At 38.3% G+C, this 22,711-nt stretch overlaps 1 protein-coding gene across 1 annotated transcript in view; it reads left to right on the top strand.

Annotated features, from left to right (window-relative positions):
• The window catches only part of NECTIN3 (nectin cell adhesion molecule 3), a 117,055-nt gene extending 99,699 nt beyond the window's left edge, over nucleotides 1-17,356 (top strand). The window contains exons 8-9 of the mRNA XM_055316190.1: nucleotides 10,906-10,968; nucleotides 11,725-17,356. Coding sequence (XP_055172165.1) covers nucleotides 10,906-10,968; nucleotides 11,725-11,904 — 243 coding nt within the window. The 3' untranslated portion in view covers nucleotides 11,905-17,356. The remainder of the gene's footprint in view (nucleotides 1-10,905; nucleotides 10,969-11,724) is intronic.
• Nucleotides 17,357-22,711: the final 5,355 nt, after the last annotated feature.

The following is a 22,711-nucleotide window of genomic DNA, read 5'->3' as shown; positions in this document are numbered from 1 at the left end:
AAAAAGACCCTTGGCTTCATTTTATTAGCTATGCAAGCTTGTCTCTACCAGAAAGATTCCCCTCCTTTGTATCTGACCTGCTTCACCTCCCTCCTCACACCGCCGGTGCTCTGAACCCTCGTGGCAGTCACTAATAGATCCTGTTGGTGCTTAACTCATGAGCTCAATTCCCCTGCAAAGTGCCTTTGTGCAGCCAGATTATGACTTTAGTGCCTGGGTGCAGGGAGATGCCAAGCTGAGATTCCAGCTACTTCTCTAATTCAAACAAAACTGCCTACTCTGGGTTTTATATTTACAAAATTGCTGTCCCTTAAGGCTAATATTAGTTTTCCATAGCAGATGATCCCTCTTTCTGTCTCACTTTTTTTGTTGTTGTTATTAGGTTCTCTTCCTTCAGAGGAAGAAACAGGGCAGGGCACATTATATTTCCTATTTTCCTTTCGGGAAGTGGTGCAAAATACCATTCAATTAAATTTAAGACCCCAAAGAAAAATACATGTAATTTTTAACCAAGTATGTCCAAGGGATCACTTCAATGGTTTATGGGATGAGTAACTATTAACCAAACAGATAATATGTTTCAGTATTTTATTTTCTACTGTTTAATGACACCCTCAATTGAAAAAGTAGATTATTGGTAAGGGAAATGATTCCTGTATTATCTCACCTTTCAATAGGAAGGAATAAGACGATAGTGATGTTCTGCATTTAATATATTGCCTTTTGTCTCACAATCTAAAATATGCTCAGTATTGAAGATTTTAGGAGGCTCTTTTTAGGTTTTTTTTTCCTTTTTTCTTTTAGCTAAGAATAGCATAATTATTAACCACAAAGACAGACTTGCCAGATATCTTTTTTCCGTGGTACTAGTTAAGGAACTTAGATGTTGGATTAAATATGAGATTGGGGAGGCTCATATTAATAGTTTCTAGAGGAGAATTAGAGTTTGGTTCTTATTATAGCATGTAAAATTTTGATCATTACAACAACTACCTCAAAAATGGGATGATTTTGGTCATTTTTTCTCTGAGAATACATCTTTTCACAAAGTATATATGACAGTATGATGGATAATATTTCTGCAGAGTAGCTTGGGATACAATACTGTGCCTGATGCAAAAGTAGCAATTAATATCTTCTTTGAGGGTCTTTTGGTGGTTAAAATTCCACTAACAGTCCTAAATTGAAGGATTACCTTGTGGGCAAATTTAGAGATGAAGTAATGTGAGTGGGTAGTATGGTACAGCAATAGGGCAAGGGGTTGAAGAGCAAAGACGCCCATTGTGGTGAGGACAGCATAGCATTCTGATGTTAAAATATTTAGCTTTGGAAAAAGTGCAAATAAATGCATAATCATTTGATTTGTGTCCTGGAAATGAGTAGGATTTATGATTGGGGACATCGTAGCGTTATATGTGGGTGTCTAATTTCCTACAAATACTTTTCCATCACCTTTATCATCAGTCTGCTTTATTTAGATACTTGGCTGTGCATACACATTATAATTCAGGTGAAATATCACTGTTTTGTGTATTTTAATGTAAGGATTAAGACCAAAACCAAGATAAGACTTTTCATTAAAATGTGTCATATTAAGTTTCACTTTGAAAAATTAAAATCTAGAATGTATACGCAGTAGAAGTAATGAGATTGATTTACCAGTGATAAGGAGGGACACTGCCTTCCATTTCAAAGGTACAACATTTTCAACAACAACTAGGCTGTTAAAATTCTCTGGTGACTGGAGAAAAATCCAGTGCTACCTTGTGAGATGAATTATCTAACACTCTTCTATCTTATGAATAAACCTCATGATTTAAGCTCACATTTGAAGAGTTTGCCATAAGGACATCCTGTAGTCATTTCTTCTTGTACCTGCCTCATTGAAGTCTTTGATATTAGATATTAGAGGAATAGACCTTGAGTTTTAAGGAACTATATTACTGAAGAGTATAAACGAACAATAAAACTGGAGAAAAAAATGCTCTCTGAAGTAATTTTAAAGAGTATTATCCCATAGTGAATGACCATTCTGTGTTCAGCTCTGGGCTGGAGCAGATTGAGAAAGCAAAAAAAAAAAAAAAAAAAACAAAAAAAAAATCAAAAACAAGCAAAAAAAACCTCTGAGTCTCAAGGGAAAGCCTTTGTTTACCTTTAATCGAGGCTGGAGCCCAAGCCGAAGGTAAAGAAACATAAGCCATAGCTTTTATTTGACTAGTTCAGATGCAAATAACCAGAGCAGGTGACTGAGCATCGCCACTCTTTCCTCTAGGTTATGTCCTCTACCCTTTCAGGTGCTCAGTGTCTTCCTGCCTTTCCATCCCCCTTCTTCAGTCAAATCAGGAAGAGACCAGATATACTCAAGAGAGGGCGACAGGCAATTTTGTGTGATGGTTTACACAGAGACTTTGGAATTACATAAACATGAATTTGAATCTTAGCTCTACGAACATGGAAACATTGCTTCTTCTCTCCAAGCCCAGCTTCCTCATCTGTATTATGGGAGCAATGATAGAATCAAGGAGGTAGCATAAGAACCTGAGCGCATCTAAAGCATCTCGTACAACACCCACCTCAAGCGGCAGGCATAGGGGAGGAACCTTTGGTCAGTCCTTACAATTTACATTTGTTCTTTTGCCTAAGCTGAAGGAACAGTGTCCCCACATGTTGGCATTATTGAGCCTACTTCTTTCTAGACCTTCTGTTTCAGTCAATCTTTACAAGATTGCTGAGTCCTAAGAATCTAGAAAATATTTTCATGGTGTTCACTCCCTTCTCATGAACCAGTTCAGACATAACTCTGCCCTGTTCCTTGAAGTTAGGAATTCGGGGTTTCCGGTTCAGCTGACACAGGTTTCCCAACATGTGGTAGCATCCAACACCTCTGTGGGGACCAGTGGCAAAGAGAAGAAATCAAAGCAGATCATGTGCATGGGTCATAGATCAGCAAGTATTGAACATCTGCTATGTGATAGCATCATATGAGGCTTGAAGAAAACCTCCCTGTCTCTTAGGGGGTTAACAGGAAAGGATTTATGGGATGGGATATACAGACAGAACATAGAATCGAACCTTACTTCCCAGACATTGGGAAAAGGGAGTTGTAAGTAAATAAATCTCATGTCTTAGGGAATAAGATCTATGCCGACTTTATACATTTAACTTGTGTAATGTGTAGTGGTAATCTGCATTGATCATGATTGATTGTAGATACTGCAGAAATAAGAATTAACTAAAAAAATAAGGAACCATTTCTAAATTTAAAAGGAAAAGCTTGATTCATAATACAGCACTGCTCATTGACATTCATAGAGGATACTTCACATGCTTTGGAGAAACCCTACATTCTTAAATACCCCTATCTTTTATAAAACTCATATATAAGAGTTGAGAATAACAAAGACACATTGAAAAGTGGATATTGAAGCAGTTGTTAAGCTCATTAACTAGCTAAATGATTATCCCATCACAGAAACCTCCCAGGTCTTGATTCAGATTTGTTTCTCAACAAAATTACAAATTACAACCTTACAGCCTGTCATAACCTTTTTAAATTCACTCGTGAATGGTTAAAACCAGCAAGGTTAAATCTGTGAATGCCAAGGGTCTACTGTAATAACAAGAGACATTCATGTGAATAGCTTACCCTTATGGTTAATTATCACGGAGAACAATAACAATTATGTATCTCATTAAACAAGTGCCTAATTAATGTTGTAAATTTCACTTGATTAGGACACAGTCTTTATAGTTCTTGCCCATGCAACATGTCAACACTCTCACAGTTATTAAAAATGAAGTAAAAGGGGAAAATTGACTTCTGGTTCACAGTTTTAGTAATATTTTATAAATTCTTTCAGAGAAGTACTTAATAGATAGGAGCGTAATATCCGTTATGCCTTAGGGAATCCATATTTTGTGAATTATGTATGTAGCTATTCTTCATGTGTTACTCCTTTAGTGTGGTGAAGTCATCTCTGTAGAATTGGACACAGTCACTAGAACAAAGTAAGCAGTTGGATAGTATGGGCATGAAACTCCTGCATCAGGAACAATCTGTGATGAAGTAGTTATTGAGAATTTACTAGGTACTCATATCACAGATTCCAGACTGTGTCAGTGACTTCTCGTTATACTTTACCTCCCCACACGTTCCTTCAAAATAGAATAACTATGATAAAATTGAAGGTATAGTTTTTTTTAACATTCAACTTCATTGAGATATAATTTACTTAATATTATGTTCCATTTTAATTGTACAGTTTGATAAGCTTTGCCAAATGTATACATTCATGTGAACATTTCTGTGACCTCAAAAATGTGTCATACATACATGCCCTCTACCACCATCCTCCCAAGCCCCCCTGCCTCAGGAAACCATTAATGTGATTTTATGTTAGTTATGATTTTAGAAAAGAACTTCACATAAAGAGAATCACAGCATGCTCTTATGTGTCTGATTTCTTTTGCTCAGCGTAATGTTCTTGAGATCCATGTTGTTGCATGAATAAATTTCCCTTCATGGCTGTGTGGTGTCCCATTTTATGAACATACCATGATTTATTTATTCATTAAGTTACTGAGGGCTATTTTCATTACGACTTTGATATTTATGAATAAAAATCTTTAGGTTTTTTTTTTTTAGGTAATATTTTTGGTTTTGGTACCAGGGTGATGCTAATCTCATAAAAGGAGTTAAAAAGTTCTTTTCTTTTTTTCCCCATTTGCAGAAACAATTTAAGATGCCTTTAATTGATAGAATTTACTAGGATTCTCTCTGGGCCTTTCTATATGGAAAGGATTTTAATTGTGTCTTTTAAGACATCTGTCCATTTCACTTTGGTTTTTGAAATTGTCATCAAATTATTCATCACACACCTTTCTTATTCTTTTAATTTATATGAGATCAGTTGCAGTGTCACTTTTTTTCATTTTGATATTGGTTTGTGTTTTCTCTTTTTTTCTTACTAGAGGTTTTCCTATTTTATTAATCTTTTCAAAGAACCAGCTTTTTGGGTTTCATTAATTTTGTTGAATGTTTGCCCATTGTTTATTTATTGATTTTTCACTTTCTTATTTATTTCTTTGAACATCCATTGGATGTAATTTGCCCTTCTGTTTCAGCTTCTTGAAGAAGTTGAGATCTTAATTTGAGACCTTTCTTCTTTTCTAATACAAGCATTTAAAGCTGTAAACTTTTCTTTAGGCAATTCTTTTTTCAAAATCTCAAAAGTTTGTAAAAAAAAATCTCAGAAGTTTGGTATGTTATAATTTCATTTTCATTCAATTCAAAATACTTTCTAATTTCCTCTATCATTTCTTCTTTGGCCACTGAGTTATTTAGAAGTATGTTTGTTTAGTTTCTAAACTTCTGAATTTTCCAGGTGTATTTTTGTTACTGATTGCTCACTAAATTCTGTTATAATTAAAAAATATACCAATAGGATTTCAATCCCTTTAAACATTTTGAGTCGTCTTTTATTGCCCAGCATATGGTCTGTCTTACTCAATGTTCCATAAACTAATGTATATTTTGCTGTTGTTGCGTGTAGTATTCTATAAATATCGATTAGGTTGTGTGTTGGCTGCTCATGTCATTCAAGGATTCTTTATACATAATGATTTTTAGTTTTAATTTTTATCAGTTACTGATTGAGGAGTGGTATTTCCAACTGTATTTGTAAATGTTGGTGTTTCTCCTTTCAGTTCTATTACTCATATGTTTTTATTGGATATATGAACTTTTAAGATTGTTGTGCTATGTTTTCCTAAGTTAATCCTGTGAGATCACTATGAAAAATTCTTCTTTATCTCTGGTAATTTTCCTTGTCCTGTAGTCATTTTGGTATTATTATTGACACTCCAGTTTAAACTTCTTTTTAATGAATCATATTTTCATGGTACGTGTTTTCTCTTAGTTTTATCCTATCTAGATATTTAAAATGCATTTCACATAGCTAACATCTAGGTGAGTTGCCTCTTCACCTAGTCTGAAAATCTCTGACTTTAATTGAAATGTTTAGCCTATTCTTACTAAATATATTTCTTGTCATGGTTGGGCTTGAGTTTACCACCTTTTATTTGCTTTTTATTTGTCCCTTCAGTTCTTTGTTCCTTTTTCCTCTTTTCTTGAATTCTTTTAAATTAACTGAGAATTTTCAGGCTTTTTCATGTCCTTTATCGAATTATTAGCTATACCTCCTCGTTTTACCTTTTTAGTGATCTCTCTGGGTCTCGCCATATGCATTTTTAATCTGGCATTGTCTACCTAAATATAACATTATACTACCTCGTGTGTCCTGTAAGACCTGTAACACACACTACTTCAGTGTCCTCTTTCCCTTCCTTAGTATTCTTATATATTTTATTTCTCCCTATGTTATGAGCCTAACAATACATTCTTATTATTGTTGTTCTAACCTCTACACTGTATCTTTTTCAAAAATTTAAGAATTGATGAAGTTTTGTTTGGAATCCATTTTGTTCAACTCAAACAACTTTCCCATAACATTATTTCTGGTACAGGTCTGCTAATAACTTTTCTTGGCTTTTTGTTTATCTGAAAATGTCTTTATTTCACCTTTATTTTAAAATATTTTTGTGGGATATGGAATTCTTGTTCAACTTTGTTTTTTTACTCAGTGCTTTAAAGTTTTAGCCACATGTCTTCTAACCTTCATTATCTTACTTTTTCCTCTGGACACATCTTGGATTTTCTTTATCATAATTTTCAGAAAATTTGAGTTTGACACGTATTGGAGTAGTTTTCTTTATGTTTACCCTTATTGGAATTCATTGAGTTTCTTAGAGCTATCGATGTGTTTTTCATCTAATTTGGAAGATTTTTAGCAATTCTTCAAATATTTTTGCCTGTTTTCCCTTCCTCTTTGATTCCAATTATACAGTCGATCCCTTTATTCCACAGATCACTAAAGCTATACTCAATTTTCTTTTTTGTTTTTTTTTTTTAGCTCCCCCCTCCCCCCTTCACTCATCCTTTATATGGATAGTTTCTGTCTTTAAGTGCATTGGTTCTTTTCTTTTTTTGGTGTCTGTTAAGGCAATGCAGTGACTTTTTCAATTCAGATATTGTGCTTTTTCAGTTCTAGAAGTTCTTTTCAGTTTCTGATTCTCATATTATATTCATACTTTTTTATTTCTTTACCCATAATTATAATAAGTATTTTAAAGTTCTCATCTATTAATTCCATATTTGTCACTTTAGGGTTCATTTCTATTGACTTATTTTTCCTTTTTTTTTATGTTCAGTACATTTTAATTGGATGCCGCTGGACATTGTGAATGTTCTCTTGTCAATTATTTGAGTTTTGTGCTCATTCCTTAATAAGAATTGAGTTATTTTTTGGCAGTCAGTTAATTTCTTAAGATCAGCTTGATCTTCTGGAAGATTGTTTTTAAGCTTTGTTTGGGTTATTCTAGAATACTCTGTGCCCCAGAGCTGTTTTAGCCTTTTCGTCTTTTTTTTTTTCTTTTTAGCCTTAGTCTTGAAGCATAACTTTGGGGTCTCTACTGAATGTCTCACATGTCCAGTGAGGATTCTCCTTCTCTTGAATAGTTTGTCCCACGGATTACAGTCACCTCAGCTTGCCTAAGTGCTGATCTCTGTCCCCTCAACTCAGTAAAGCTCTGTGCTCTTCTTGAGTTTTTCTCTTCCCAAATTAGCAGGAAAACCAGATAGCTTCCAGCCGTATTACAAGATCACCGTGTGTGTGTTTCCATTCCCTGAGATCCCAGTCCTGTGCAGCACAGTTGTCCAGTATCTGAAAAGTGTTTTTTCAGATATTTTGTCCAGTTTTCTAGTGATTGATGACAGGAGGGCTAATCTGTTATTAGTCCTCCATCATGACTGGAAGCAGAAGTAAAAATATATCACTCGTCATTATAAGAAAGAATTAGAGCAAGGAGGTCTACATGACTTTCGTAAGTGAGGAAAGTACATATGTAACTCAACAGTAGTTGTGGCAAGATAGAACATGTCAATAGGGAAGTCAAAATATGTATTAGAGATTCAGAGTAACTCAAGGCTTTTTAGGAAAAAAATGTAATAATAGAATAACATATGTATCCATTAGTTAAAATATTTTAAGTTAATATAGTGCCTATATGTCAAGCACCAAACAGAAGTAAGGTATTATGCAAGACACTTTCCAAAATATTGGTGATTAACTTTTTTTGAAGTCAGATATTCAACATTTCAGGTGGTTTAGGGAGTCCAGAAATAGAACGTGTACTCACCCACCATTAAATTGAATTCCTTATGTGTCTTTCCAGAAATTGGATGGCTGCACAATGGAGAGGCAAGGGCAACATGCTTTCCATAACCCCTGATCCCTAATGCAGGGCCATCCCTGGGATGTGTGGGGCTTCTTTTCATAGCATTTGGTTAAATAGAATATATTACAAAATTCATAGGCACACATGACGGATAGTGGTTTGTTAGTGAAGGTGTACAATATTGGATAGAGAAAAGGAACTTACACATATGCTTGTCATCCGTTCGGTGCAAGTGAAGCTTATTCATAGTGTCTAGACACCATTTCTTCCTGCTCAGGTCTAGAATCTTTCTCTTCTTGTCCCTTATTTTTACATGTACCACTTGTGGCTGATTATATATCTTCTTACTATGGGAAAAAATGTAGCAATGCTATTATGACTCATTAAGCCACAGCTCTTTGGAATCTCTTTATACTGAAACAAAATAGATTTTCTTGCCTCTGTAACCCCCTAACACTGTTAATTTAATGCAGCTAAATGGTTACTCAGGATGTGCATGGTTCATTGTGCCCTCTTGAATACTAGTTTCCAAGGACTTAAAGGTTATTACTGTGTTTTACTGACAGTGACCGAATATAGATACTATCCTGAGTGTTCAGGAAAACATGAATGATAATTTATTTTCTGGTCATATTCAATTTGTGATTTGGAATTTCATAGCATAAACAAAGAAAAGCACATATTCCAACCAAATATTTTCTTGAACTCTTGAGGCTGTAATCAATGTATTTCTAGAATATGGTTTCTTTCAGTGTTGACCGCACCCTTGCTTTATACACTCTGCCACCAGTGGGAAGAAAGGCATTTGCCCTTTGTCCACGGAAGCTTCTAACTGCCCTGTCTCTTGTCAAATTAGATAACAGTACTGATGCAGAATAATTTCTCAATGACCTGTATTGACAGAAGGGGAACAGCAACTAGGATCATCTAGAATAGCAAACAGACAAAAAGTGTTTAATTTTAGGTTTCTTTTTTTTTTTCCTAAATCTATTTTCCTTGGACCTGGACTAGCTACATAATTTGTGAGGCACAGTATAAAGTGAAAATGCAGGGCCTCTTGTCGAACATGTACAGTGATACCAGGTTCCTAGTTGGGGGTGAGAGACTTGCCCTCACTGCCATGTGTCCTCTAGCCACCTGCCAGAGACAATGATGTGGGGGGTGAGGGACATGCAGTCCTGACCCCAGCCTTCCCTGCTCCAGCACTCAGGCCCCTGGACAGGGATAAGGAGGGGAGAGAGGGGGATCTGAGGCACCAGGGTAAGGGAGTAGGGGCCAATAACCAAACCAAACACAAGCAGCAGGTGAGGACACCTTTGAGTTGAGGCTCCAGGTCACTGAGGCATGCTCCATTGTTTCATTAGACCACATAAAAACACAGGTTCACAATAGATTACTAAAAAATCTAAGATGACAACCATACAGCATTAAACCCCAGAGTGGGACCTTCTGAACACAGGGCCCTGTGTGACTGGTCACAAGTCCATGAAGCTGGACCTGCCTTGGACTTTCGCCCTTTGTACTGTCAATATCACAGGTCACGTGGGAAGCACCCTGGAATATGACAGGAGGAGCAAATTTGTCGGACATAATTTATAACTTGGATAACTGTAACATGGGATATCAAGAATTAATAATTTAGAGTTCAGTCAATTCATTGGTTAACTATGGACTTCCTGCTATTGCAGAACCACAGGGTAGGGTGTGGGGCTGGGGGGAGGATGGCCAGGGAAGGCTCACTCTTCATTGGGGTCAAAAGGTATACATGTTGTCAGATAGATCAGTTGTGTGTGTTATGATAGAGATATAAACAAGAACAATAGGAAAACCAAGAGTAAGGAAATTAACTCTGATGGGCCTTGTAGGAAGAAAAAAATGACTTCAGCCAGGCCAAGATGGATGGGTAGTATTTCAGCTAAGGGGCAGACCTTCCAGGCCAGAAGGACAGGCAGTGAGAGGGAGAGCGGGTTGATGGATATGCTTACATGCTAGGACTTCCGGGCATTCTTCTGTTATATGTTTTAAGCATCTATTTTCCAGACACTGACCTAGAGGCAGGGGATATAGGAATACAGGATTAGGATTCAGACAAAGCCACTTGTGAATCATAATCCACCAATTTCTAGCTGTGTGACTGGAGACATCTTACAGAACCATTCTGAGCCTCAGTTTTAGTCATCCTAGAATAAAAACATCAGTTTTATAGAATTTTTAGAGGGATTATAAATGAGATAATGTTTGTAAATACTCCAACCAGCACCTTCAGTCTAATGAAGGAGATAAGCAAATATAAACAAATAATTGCAATAATATATGCTTTGTGCAGGGCTTCTTGGAAGAGCTAGTATTGGCGTGAGAGCTCCTACAGCAGATGCTCTGTATGTTTTCTTTCTTCCAGAAGAAATCTGGAGTTAGGAGATAAAGAGAGACAAACTCAAGAAATGTATTTACTTATCCTGTCCTCAGATGGAACATTTACTTAGCTGGCACACTTTCGACAAGACATGATTGGCTCTTTTAAAAACAGGCATCCTCATGGCCTTGGTTGATGTGCTTCACCGTGTGCTTGGTGCTTTAAAATGCGTGTCTTGTTCTGTCTTCTTCTTCCAGACTGAACACTTGCCTTTGCAGACTCAGTTCAAAGAAAGAGAGGTTGGCAGTCTCCAGCACTCTGTAAGTACCATGGTCCTGCTGTGGGGTCTGCTCAGGTGGAGCGGGGCTACTGTACTCCTTAAAATACCATTTGAGTTCCATGAAAGTTATTTTTCCCCGCTCTCTGCTGTCTGAGCATCCACAATAAGTATGATTTTGTAAAGTCCTTGAGCTTGCTTACGTGTCTTTAGATATTCAGGTTTTATGAAACCAGTAACCGGGCAGAGGGGTCAGTACCAGAGACACAGAGCACCATGGGGGTTCATTTAATGGTGTTCATTTTTATGGTGTCTGATTCTCAGTTATGTTGGGGATATGATCAAATACCGGTTCGTTTCACTTGTCTTCTCGCTAATTCCCCAGCGCTGAATCTTGAGGTTTTTTTGGTTTTGTTTTGGCTGTTTGATTTAATTCTCTATATATTTCATGCACACATTCCAAGCTTGAGGCCTGCTGAGGGACTCTGGAAGTTCACAGCCTTGGTCTTCCCTAGTATAACTGATACCAGTTCCAAATTTCAAAACCTGGAACTAACTATAGTCCCCATTAGTCATAATTTTCTAGTTAGGAGCTGCTGCGACTCTTGTACAGGTATCGTAAGCAACGAAGGACCGACAAAGGACAAGTTGTTGGACTTTACCTTGTCTTTCAGTAGCCTGTGGGAAAATGAATCAGAGGCACAGACTATAATGAATTCAATCCTTGCCTATTTTTACCAAAGTGCTAGAAGAATGCAAACAGCTGCTTTGCTAATGTAAGCAATATTTGAATTTTTAGAATGGACTAACTACCAGGAGATTGGACTATGAAGATGAAAATCCCGTGGGGGAAGATGGGATTCAGCAGATGTACCCCCTTTACAATCAGATATGCTACCAAGACCGGAGTCCTGGCAAACATCATCAAAGCAACGACCCCGAAAGAGTCTACATCAACCCGCGAGAACATTACGTGTGATTTCCCTCTCTTTCCAGTGGATGTCGTGACAAATGTTTAATCGTGGATTGGGGAGAGAAACTGAGGCCAATGGTTATTATTTTATTCTCTCTCATATAAAACAATCCCAGTTTAGTGTATAAGAAGCCGTGATGAATGGCTTGGAGCCAATAGCAAATTTTCCTTCCCTTCATTAAGAGTTTCTTAGCCACCAGCTGTGTTTGTGAACTTGACCGTAGCTTTGTGTGTTTCCGTGACGATAGTGTTTAACTACTAACATTGGGCCTACAGCAGAGCATCTGCCTCTGATGGCAGCAGTGATTCTCCAGAAAGAAAGGCCCCAGCTGGGAGTGTTAACCTTGCTGGGTCTTAGGAAGGCCAGCCTATTCATCTGTTAACTCAAATGAGCAGAAAAAGGAGTTCAAAATCCATTTCGCTAATTATTTCATCAGGATTTGGCTTTCCCTGACACGTTTAACGTAATTATGGTACCTGTGTGAACAACAGGCCTGAGGAAAGAGGAAAAATTTGCTCTTTATCCAAAAAAAACCAACCACAACAAGGCAGTTTAATCCTTGAAGCCTGTTGGTCCCTTTTAAAGTCTCGTGGATAATTGTGATCTATGTTCTTGGTCGATCACTGAGGTCCTAAGGGATACGTGTTTGTGCCCTTCTCTGCCGGGTCTCGATCAGCTGCGTGCTAACCCAGGTTCAACTCTCGCTCTGATGTCGTTCCCACAGTTCTGTTCTTTCTGAGCCAGATTAGCCTATTTCTCACCTGCTAAATTCTAAAAGCCTTGTCTACACGGTGGACAGCCCTGAGCCCTGTCCCTCTTTCCTGGAGTATTTATTGTATATGACAAGCTCAGCTTTCACTTATGAAATTCCTTTCAAACTAATCCTATCCACACAGGCTTTGGCTACCCTCTGCTTCTTCAGACTGCTTCTCATCCGTGTTTTATCTACCTCAGAAAAGCCTGCCGGAAAATCACCATGAAATAACTCCTGCTCTTAGAAGCCAGGTAGAAAATGTGAAAATTAAAAAAAAATAATAATAAATGCCATTTTACTGTGGCATATATGCTTAAACCCCCATGTTGTCCTTTATCCCCTCTACCCTGTTTTACCTGGTCAACAACAGGAGCTAAGGGATGCTAAAAAGCAAATAGCACAGTGACTGACTTCCCAGTGCAACACTTTGGTGCCTGCGAATACCTGTCTTGAGTTTTCTCACTTCTCTTTGCCAACGTATCCTCACTGAGATGGAAGGTAGTAATTATAGTGGGGTGAGCAGAGGAGGGGGCCCGGGTACATGTGCAAATGTCAGTCACTCTCCTCGCATCGAAAGGAAGGCGATGTTTTACTGTGTGTTCTGGAAGATGAGAGGTATGTCACAGATATTAAAAACACTACAGACTTGTCATATATTAGGAAAGAACGACATAAGTACTAATAAAAGAGTGCATGTTTCCAACCTAAGTTTCCGGGGGACAGGGGAGCATTAACCTAGATTTCTAATGAGATACCAAAGATGCCTTGTGATTCATGCTGTGCTGGCTCTAGTCTCTGCTTGTATGTTTGTTTCCTTTTCTTAGTTGCCATGCTTTTGCAGACAAAATTACCCAGGTTATTCTACAGTGGTCACACTTTCTGCCCCTGTTGTTGCCTGGGTGACCAACAGTTCTGGGAGAAAAGATGCTTAAACTCTAACTCAATGCCTCAGCAGTTTAAAGGCTATATAGTTATATGGAATTAAAGGGTAAATCCCAAGGACCCTCATCGCTGTATCACTGTGCTACCTCAGAGTTCCTGCCCTTTGTAGCAAGATGGCACAGAAAGAACACATTTATTACCTGGAATCCCATCAATGAATCAGTAGAGCTGAAGGTGTAGGAATCCTTGCAACTATTTTCCAACACAAAGAGGACTCTGGTCCGAGTTCTTGAGAGTGAAGTGTTTTTATAAATACTAGATGTTACAAAGGAAGAGATATGGTGGTATGTCACCTGTTTTGGACAGCTTTAAAAGTATGTTACACGTTAAGGATGGTTTCTAGGGTCCTGCTGGGAAGTGGTTTGCTGAATTAGCATAAAAAATTGATCTCGGACCTTGGGGGGAGTAAGGATGTCTTCATTTGCGCTAGATTTGGAAGGGCTACGTTGTAGGAGATTTTTGGCCTGTCTTCAGAGGCCTCCCTATCAAGAACCCACTAGAAAATCTTTAATATTTTGGTGTAGTTATAGTAAAGAAATTTCAGGGTGTAGACACCTCTCTCACAACCAGCTAGTTCCCTATCCTCTTTGCTTCGCTGTCAGCTACAGTACTTGAATAAGCTGGTAGATTTTATAGCTGTTGGCCCTTTATATGGGTCACATAAGCTATATCATTGTTTATCCTGGTGTCTCCCATCTGTTCTCTCTGGATACTGAGTGGAACAGAAAGGAGCTTTAAAAGGGTTTGATCAACCGGCCCCCTCAACCAAAAAATGCCACCCAAAATTAGCCTGTCCATCTCTAAATTTGGTACATAGGCTACTTGTTGATGGCTGTTTAAATTTGGAAGTTAGACCCGTAAAGGTCAGTGAGTGATAAAATCCACAGCTGATACTAGAGATACTCTTCCCATAACTGGTTTATTAAAATACACTGAAACAGAAATAAATCCCTAGAGTGCTTATCCACTTAGGGTTGCAGCTTAACATTTCAAGAGGGATTGTGCGTGCTCCATCTCAGATGCACAGCCTTTATGGCCTGTTTTGTAGGCAGCCGGGGCTCCAGGAGTGGGCATTACTGCTGTACTCATAGGTCACCAGGCTCTTTGCACACCACTAAGTAAAGCATCTGCATTGTCCAGATTGGTCTGACATAATAGGATATGAGTTTAGATTGATTCTTAAATGGCAGTGATTTGTTGCCTCTGTGAGGGTTCTCCTATCCCTGGCTTTCTTGTATTTTCGAAGTTTGAAGAAGTCTGTGCTTTTTGGACTTGTAATATAAAATTCTTACCTGTGATAGACCTCCCTGTAATACACACACGGTAGATACTAAAGCAATAAATGCACTCTAAACTAAATGAACTGGTTCCCTCATTAGTTTTTTTTTTAAATTTTTATTTATTTATGATAGTCACAGAGAGAGAGAGAGGCAGAGACACAGGCAGAGGGAGAAGCAGGCTCCATGCACCGGGAGCCCGACGTGGGATTCGATCCCGGGTCTCCAGGATCGCGCCCTGAGCCAAAGGCAGGCGCTAAACCGCTGCGCCACCCAGGGATCCCCCCTCATTAGCTTTTTACGGCCTCATTTACTCATATGGATAGTACTTTTTTTTTTTTTTTTTTGTCCATCTTTTGAGGATGATTTCCTGAATTCTCTTTCATGGTAATCTAAAATTCACCTTTTTTCATTGTACGCTCTTTTCCTGCATGGGGCTCGCCTCCTGGTACTATGGTTTATATACACCAGAGCCTTCCTCCAAGCCTCTTATTCTGTGGGCTGTAGAGGACAGACCATTATGCCAAGAGCTAAAAGAACAGATTCTACTCCCAACCTCACCCTGTCTAGCCATGGAAACTTGGACAAGCATCCACTGTCCATAAAGTAGAGATTATACCTTCCCTGCCAGCCTCTCAGAAATGTGAGAGCTAAGCAAGATAATGATAGATGGGAAATTATAAGTTCTCTTCAAACTGAAAATACCTGTGACTCCATTATTATTATATGTTGAACCTATACATCTAGTGCCCTCACCAGCACTGGAGAGAACCAAGCGGTAATGTGAAAATTTCAGTTTGTGAAATTTTTAGTGCAAGTGGGGCTTCCACTTTCCTTTACTATAATAACTATTTTATCTTAAGGAAGGCTTGATATTCTGGACCTTAGCCTTTCAGGCTGTGTCTAAAATTGCAAATGCATGTTGCTATAACAGTGGTTGCTCTTGGTTTACAGATTACTACTAATAACAGCTACATTACTGAGTTTGTGTTATGGATAAGTGCCTTACATGAATCCCCTCAGTGACTAGGACCTAACTCCTGTTTTATCACCATCCGGGAGCCCCTGTGGGGATCGAGAGGCTCACACTTCTATGGTGCACACCCATAGATCATGCCAATCACCAGCCAGCTGTCACTTCTTTAAAATCTGCTTTTGGGGAGTGGTGTTAGGGAATACATTTTCTTGATTTTCTTTTAACAGAGGTCTAAGAAAATACATAGAAACAAACCATAAGAAATGTTTGTTAAGATGAAAGGACGCACATATGCTCATTTTTACTTTGTTTTTGAACTCAAAATGTTCATAAAGACTCATATCCATTAGGTTGACCATAGCTGCAAAAACAATCAAATAATGAAAGCTACTCCCTCCCAGTTGATTCAAAGTAATTTGGGCACAAGCTTCTCTCTAACACCCTCACCTTAGTTCTTTTGGTTTGTCCCACCTTTATTGAACTCCTGGGGAGAGGTGGATACATGGAAAACTAGCTAGCTTTGGTAGAAAACCAGAACAGGAAGAGTGTGAAGTAGAAATGTCAGGGCCCCCACCCGTGGCTCAGCCAGCTGCTTAACTGACAAGGCTCTGCATCCTTGGACTGTTTGCCAGTCTTATAGGAAGACCAGGGACTTCCATTTCCTCCGATAAACTAGAAACTGCTATTTGCAAACCTATTCAATGATAAACTCCGCCTGGATTAATTTTATTATACCTATAAAGGTATTTATGTTTCCTCCATTAAAGAAAATTATTGTTAACTGGACTTGGCCGGTTTGGTCACTTGCAACTCTTAGGTTGTTCTGGTAGCCTTCGGGATGTAGAGGTGGGTGAGGGCTTTAGCTCGCCCCCCACCCCCACCCTCACCTTGTGAATTCTTTACACTGAAATCAGCTTTTAGACCAATTTCTGCATCATTCATGTTTATAAGCAAGCAGGCATCCTGTTAACAGCCTGTCCTGTAAGCTTGAAAATGTCCCAGCTCTGTTCTTTCAGGGAACTCAATAATATGCAAAAAGTTTATTAGAAGCAAGTCCAATAATATTCGAGTATATTTAGTGTCAGCCAACCCAATTCTGTTTAACTGCTAGACACAGAACAGGTTAGTAATCTAGGAAGCCAGGGCTCTTGGGCTTGCTGGAGTCTCATAGCCTGTTGATGGAAGGGCTGGAGTGCCCTACGGTATTTGGTCAGTCCACCTTTAACACTTTACCACTTTTTGGCCATTGAAAGTAATCATTTATTAAGAAAACCTCTGGTGTTAAACTACAGATAAAGCCTCTGAAGTGACTAGAGTTTTTCAAATGCTAACAACCTTTGGAGGATGTTATTTCCCCAGTAGGATTCTTCAAATGTTAACTAACCACTCCTGGAGTGTATATTAAAACTAGTTAGCTATTGCCAAAATAATTTAAATTACATAAATGTAACAACTCGTTAAGGATTCCTCACAGTATCACACCTGCTGACATTTCTCCTTAGTGACAACTTCTCCTTTCTGGGTGGGAAGGGGGTGGGAAGGGAGCAGGGATGGTGTGTCAGAGAGACAGAGGGAGAAGGGTCCACTTAAAATTCACAGTTAAAATTTTTTTTTTGTCCATTCCCATGTGCAGAAGAACCCTCACATCTGCAAACATTTCACTATTTTGGGCCCATTTTATATTTGCTTTAACATTATCTCTGGAAAAAAAAAAACATTATCTCTGCAAAAAGTTTAGAAGTGGGAACTAGAAAGGTCATATTTACCCTGACGGTCAAAATACGTAAAATATGAGGTTTATTTCTACTGCTTTTCATTAGAAGGTTAGCTCTCAGTTTGATTGTGGGGCCCAGTAAACTAGAATGAAAGAGAGTGTCAGAAATTCAGATGACACTCCCCACTGACACTGTGATGGCGAAGTTCCTGCTGTATCTCAGGGAGAAGGGAAATCACCATTGATAAATAAAAGGATTCTCCATGTCACTGCTTGGGCATAACTCCCTTCCATTTGTCCATTCCCAAAAACATTCTAATAAGTGTTGGGGGCTAAAGCCATGATATGTATCAAGTTACATACCTCCCTGCACCAAAAAGAACTAGCTATATTCTGTATTCTTTAACCAAACAGTTGCCCTCTTGAGGTTTTTCCCAGAAAGGTCCTTGGCATCACGGCCTACACTGGTTGTATTTATCATCATGGCATGGGATTGAACTGTGACAGTCGATTAGAGGACTCCCTGGGAAAGCCCCCCCCCCCCCCCCGGGAATCCAGAACATCAGATTTGCTATACTGGCTTAGAACTGTGACCCATCCTGCTACAAACATGCCTGACAGCCATGAAGAGATGTTTTATGTGTCCGCTCCAGGGGTTAGGAATATACTTCAAACATTCCCTAATATCCCATAATGACTCACAGTAGATCTATGAAGCCCAGGGTTGCACAGGATTTTCCAAGTGAATGAGCATCACTGTTTTGGTTTTTTAATAACGTTTCCAATAATGACCCAGTATTTTTCCTTAATCCACCCTAGCACATTGATCAGGCTAAGGTAAATTCCTCTCTCAAGTCATGTTGATGGCTCGGTGTCCATCACAGTTTGACTACAGACAGCAGTATTTTGTCCTAAACGCATTAGTTTGCACTTCCCCACACTGTGGCTCCTTTATGCCTCTGCTTTTTCGTGTGGTCTTACGAGAACATACTGTGTATTTCAATACCCAGAAGAGCATTTGTCATCTTAGGTTTCGTGGTGTACTTGAAATTCCAAGTCCTTTGTGGAAAAAAAAAATGTTAAGTAGCTAATGTTAAGTTGCCACTGGATCCCCGGATTATTCCACTTGTCCATCCAGAAAAGTTCCTGTTTATCCTGTACCTTCTATTTCTAAGCCAGGGTTTTAAGACATGACATCTGCTCCAGCCTGTTCCCTCTCCACATGCTCCGCACCTCTTTGGTACTCCTCAATCTCACCCTGTAAGTTAGAACTGTGTACCTTAAAGGGGCTTTAAGGAGGAGAAAATAAGATACTTAAAGGGTTGTCTTCAAGAGAGGTCCTACTTTAAAGTGATCTTATAAAAGCCCCTTGGCTTAGAAATGAGAAACTCTATAGCTATAATTCTTTTCCTATTCTTGTTTTGCTATTTTTATTTCTGAAAAGTGATCTCTGTCTGAATAGTCTTACTCTGGTTTTAGCTTTCTTCCCATTAACACTTTTCATACTGAAATTGTCCTCCCTACCTTATCCGTGCTCTGATCTTTTTATACAGAGCCAGAACTAACTTCCACAGCAAATCCCACCTACTTTTACTCCCATCATTGAGTGAATGTACTGCATTAACAGGTGTTCGGCTCTGCACGTAAGAAGTCAGAAGCTAAGGAGACCTCACTCTCACCCTGAGAAGATCTGACCATGTGCCTTGGTTTCCTGGCATAAACTGAGGTTAATTCTGCTATTTCACAGCACCTGGTGGGGTCATGAGTCTTGACTAGTAAATTGTGGAAAGCATTTTGCAAAGGTCTATACTATATAAATGTGTACGAATAATCTGGAGAGTCTTCAAGTAGAAATGTATTCGTGTGCAGCTCAGTTCAGAATACTAACCTCCCCACTGTTTTCAAATGAAATGTTTTACTAACCTGCTTTCCCCATTTTTTCTTTTTAAAAAATATTTTTAGTAAAAATTAGTTGCTACTGATTTGAACTATGTATAGGAAGAAACCAATAGTATATATTCTTGCTTGTCAGAAAATGCTCAAGTTGTATTTTAAGAGTTCAAACTAAAAGGGTTGCATAACAATGTAGTGGGGTAAGGAGGAGGATTTTAGCTCAAATGTGGCAAAATATAGAAACACAAAGATTAGCTTTGATTTTGAGATTGTATTATAAATAGTAGAGTTAATGTGGTTGTTATAGATATTCTTTATTTTTCAGTTACCAGAAATTATCTTTTATTTTTGAACTGTATGGTTCTTGACGTGTTTTGAATAAAGTTTTTATCAACTAAAGTTTTTCATTTGCCTTATTATCAATAAATCAGTTATGTTTAAAATACATATAAAAAGTGATAACCTGGGATACCTGGGTGGCTCAGCGATTGAGCGTCTGCCTTTGGCTCAGGGTGTGATTCCAGGGTCCTGGGATGGAGTCCCACATCAGCCTTCCTGTGAGGAGCCTGCTTCTCCCTCTGCCTATGTCTCTGCCTCTCTCTCTCTCTCTGTGTCTCTCATAAATAAATAAAAAATCTTAAAAAAAAAAAGTGATAGCCTAATTACATGACTGTAAAATTCAAGATTTGAAGAACATCTTTTATAGAAATGGTAAAATTTCTATACTGGAATCTATTTTTTAAAAAGATTTTAAAAATAGCAACAGAAGTACATTCATACTTAAAGCAGTATTGGAAATGTTTTTTAAAACATGACGATAAATTACACATTATTATAATTGCAAAAATTACTTAATACTTTTTTTAGTGAAGCTGAATTTATTCCATTTAAGTAATTCCTGGTTAATCCTTAGGTGTTAAAATATACTTTGTTTTATGAAATGATAGTGGTAGTAGTAACTTTGAAATATTACTATTTACCAAAAAAAAAAAAGTTGGTATCTATCATAGGTCCCTGAATTTTGTATCTAATACAAATTTTGTATCCAAGTCTGGGAACCGCTTAAAAATTTATTTTATTGGGGTACCATAAAATTCATCCTTTTAAAAGTTTTATACTTTTAAAGGTATAAAGCTCAGCATTTTTTATTTTTTATTTATTTTTTAAAAAGATTTATCTATTTGAGAGAGAGAGAGAGAGAGAGCACATGAATAGGGGGAGGGGCAGATGGAGAGGGAAAAGCAGATCCCTTGCTAAGCAAGAATCCTGCCTCTGGGCTTGATCCCAGGACCCTGAGATGATGACCTGAACTGAAGGCAGATGCTTAACCAACTGAACCACCCAGGGGCCCCTCAATGTATATTCCCAGATTATTTTTAAACATTTGCATTACCTCCAAAAGAAAGCCACTCCTATCCACTCTCCTCATCCTCCTACCCCCTTGCCCCTGGCAACCACAGATCTACTTTCTGTTTCTATGAACTTGCCTATTCTAGACATTTCATATAAAAAGAATCATGTACAGTGTGGTCCTTTGTGTCTGGCTTCTTTCACTTGGCATGCTTTCAAGGTTCATCCATGCTACAGCATTTATCATTCACTTTTTATTGCTGAATAATATTCCAAGGATCTTCCACTATATGGATGGACCACATTTAATCTATTTATTGGTTAATGGGTTTTTGGGTTGTTACCACTTTAGGCAAAGCATTATGAAAAATGCTGCTATGCTGTTGGGAATGCAAGCTAGCACAGCCACTCTGGAAAACAGTGTGGAGGTTCCTCAAGAAGTTAAAAATAGAGCTACCCTGTGACCCAACAATTGCACTACTGGATATTTACCCCAAAGATACAGGTGTAGTGAAATGATGGGACACCTCACCCCCATGTTTATAGCAATAACTATAATAGCCAAACTGTGGAAGGAGCCACGATGTCCTTCAACAGATGAATGAATAAAGAAGATGTGGTCCATATATGCAATGGAATATTACTCAGCCATCAGAAAGGATGACTATCTACCATTTACTTCAATGTGGATGGAACTGGAGAGTATTATGCTGAGTGAAATAAGTCAGTTGGAGAAGGACAATCATCATATGGTTTCACTTATATGCGGAGTACAAGAAATAGTGAAAGGGACTATAAGGGAAACAGAGTGGGAGAAATTAGAGAAGAAGACAAACCATGAGAGACTCCTAACTCTGGGAAACAAAGGGTTGCAGAAGGGGAGGGGGTGGGGGGATGGGGTGACTGGGTGACGGGCACTAAGGAGGGTGCTTGATGAGATGAGCACTGGGTGTTACATGTTGGCAAATTGAATTTGAATAAAATATTTTTTAAAATGCTGTTACGAACTTACATATACCAGTCTTTGACCATATGTGTTTATTTTTTTATATATGTACCTAAGAGTGGAATTGCTTGATTATATGGCAATTCTATGGCTTAATCTTTTTAAGGAACTGCCAAACTGTTTTCCAAAGCTGCTGCATTTTTTGCAATCCCTTCAACAGTGTGTATGGGTTCCAGTTTTTCTATCACCTCATTAATGCTCTGTCTTTTTGGTTATAGTTAATCCTAGTAAGTGTGAAGTGCTATCTCATTGTGTTTTTTATTTGAATTTCCCTGATGGCTAATAATGTTTATTTGTTGTCTATGACTCTCTAAAAACGTAAAACCATTCTTAGCTCATGGGTCCTATAAAAACAGGATTCAGGCTGGATTTGACCCATAGTTAGCCAAACTTTCTGATCTAGAAGATAGAGTTAGTAGACGGACACATTAAAATAAGGTATTATAAATACATTCTTTGTGTTCAAGAATGTAGAGGAAAGCATGAGCCTCTTAAAAGGAGATGTGGAATATTAAAAAGAATACAGATGCTAAAGGTGCTGATAAATCTGCTTGTTGGGTTTGGAAAAAAAAAACACAAAAACTTGGTTTATAACATTTTCTGATCCCCACAGTGTGAATATCCCACCAAGATCAGTTTTAAGCTACTGACACACCCCCACTGAAGTTGGGAAGGGACATGCATAATTGACACCTGCAAACATGTGGCTGACCTAAACCTTCTCCAACTGGGCACTATGGCTCATGGGAATCAGGAACTGTGGCTGCCATCCTCAGGGCTATCCTTGGTTTCCCATCCACTCCTATCACCAACCAGTAGGAGGAGGTATATCTGCCCATCCCATTGTATCATTGGACTCCCAAATATCCTTTGTCTCAGCCTTCATCACTCTGGGATCAT

The sequence above is a fragment of the Nyctereutes procyonoides genome, unplaced genomic scaffold, assembly GCF_905146905.1.
Source record: "Nyctereutes procyonoides isolate TBG_1078 unplaced genomic scaffold, NYPRO_anot_genome, whole genome shotgun sequence".
Classification (NCBI taxonomy): Eukaryota; Metazoa; Chordata; class Mammalia; order Carnivora; family Canidae; genus Nyctereutes; species Nyctereutes procyonoides.
Note: the sequence above shows the minus strand (reverse complement) of the source record. Positions and strands in the feature narration are given on the sequence as shown.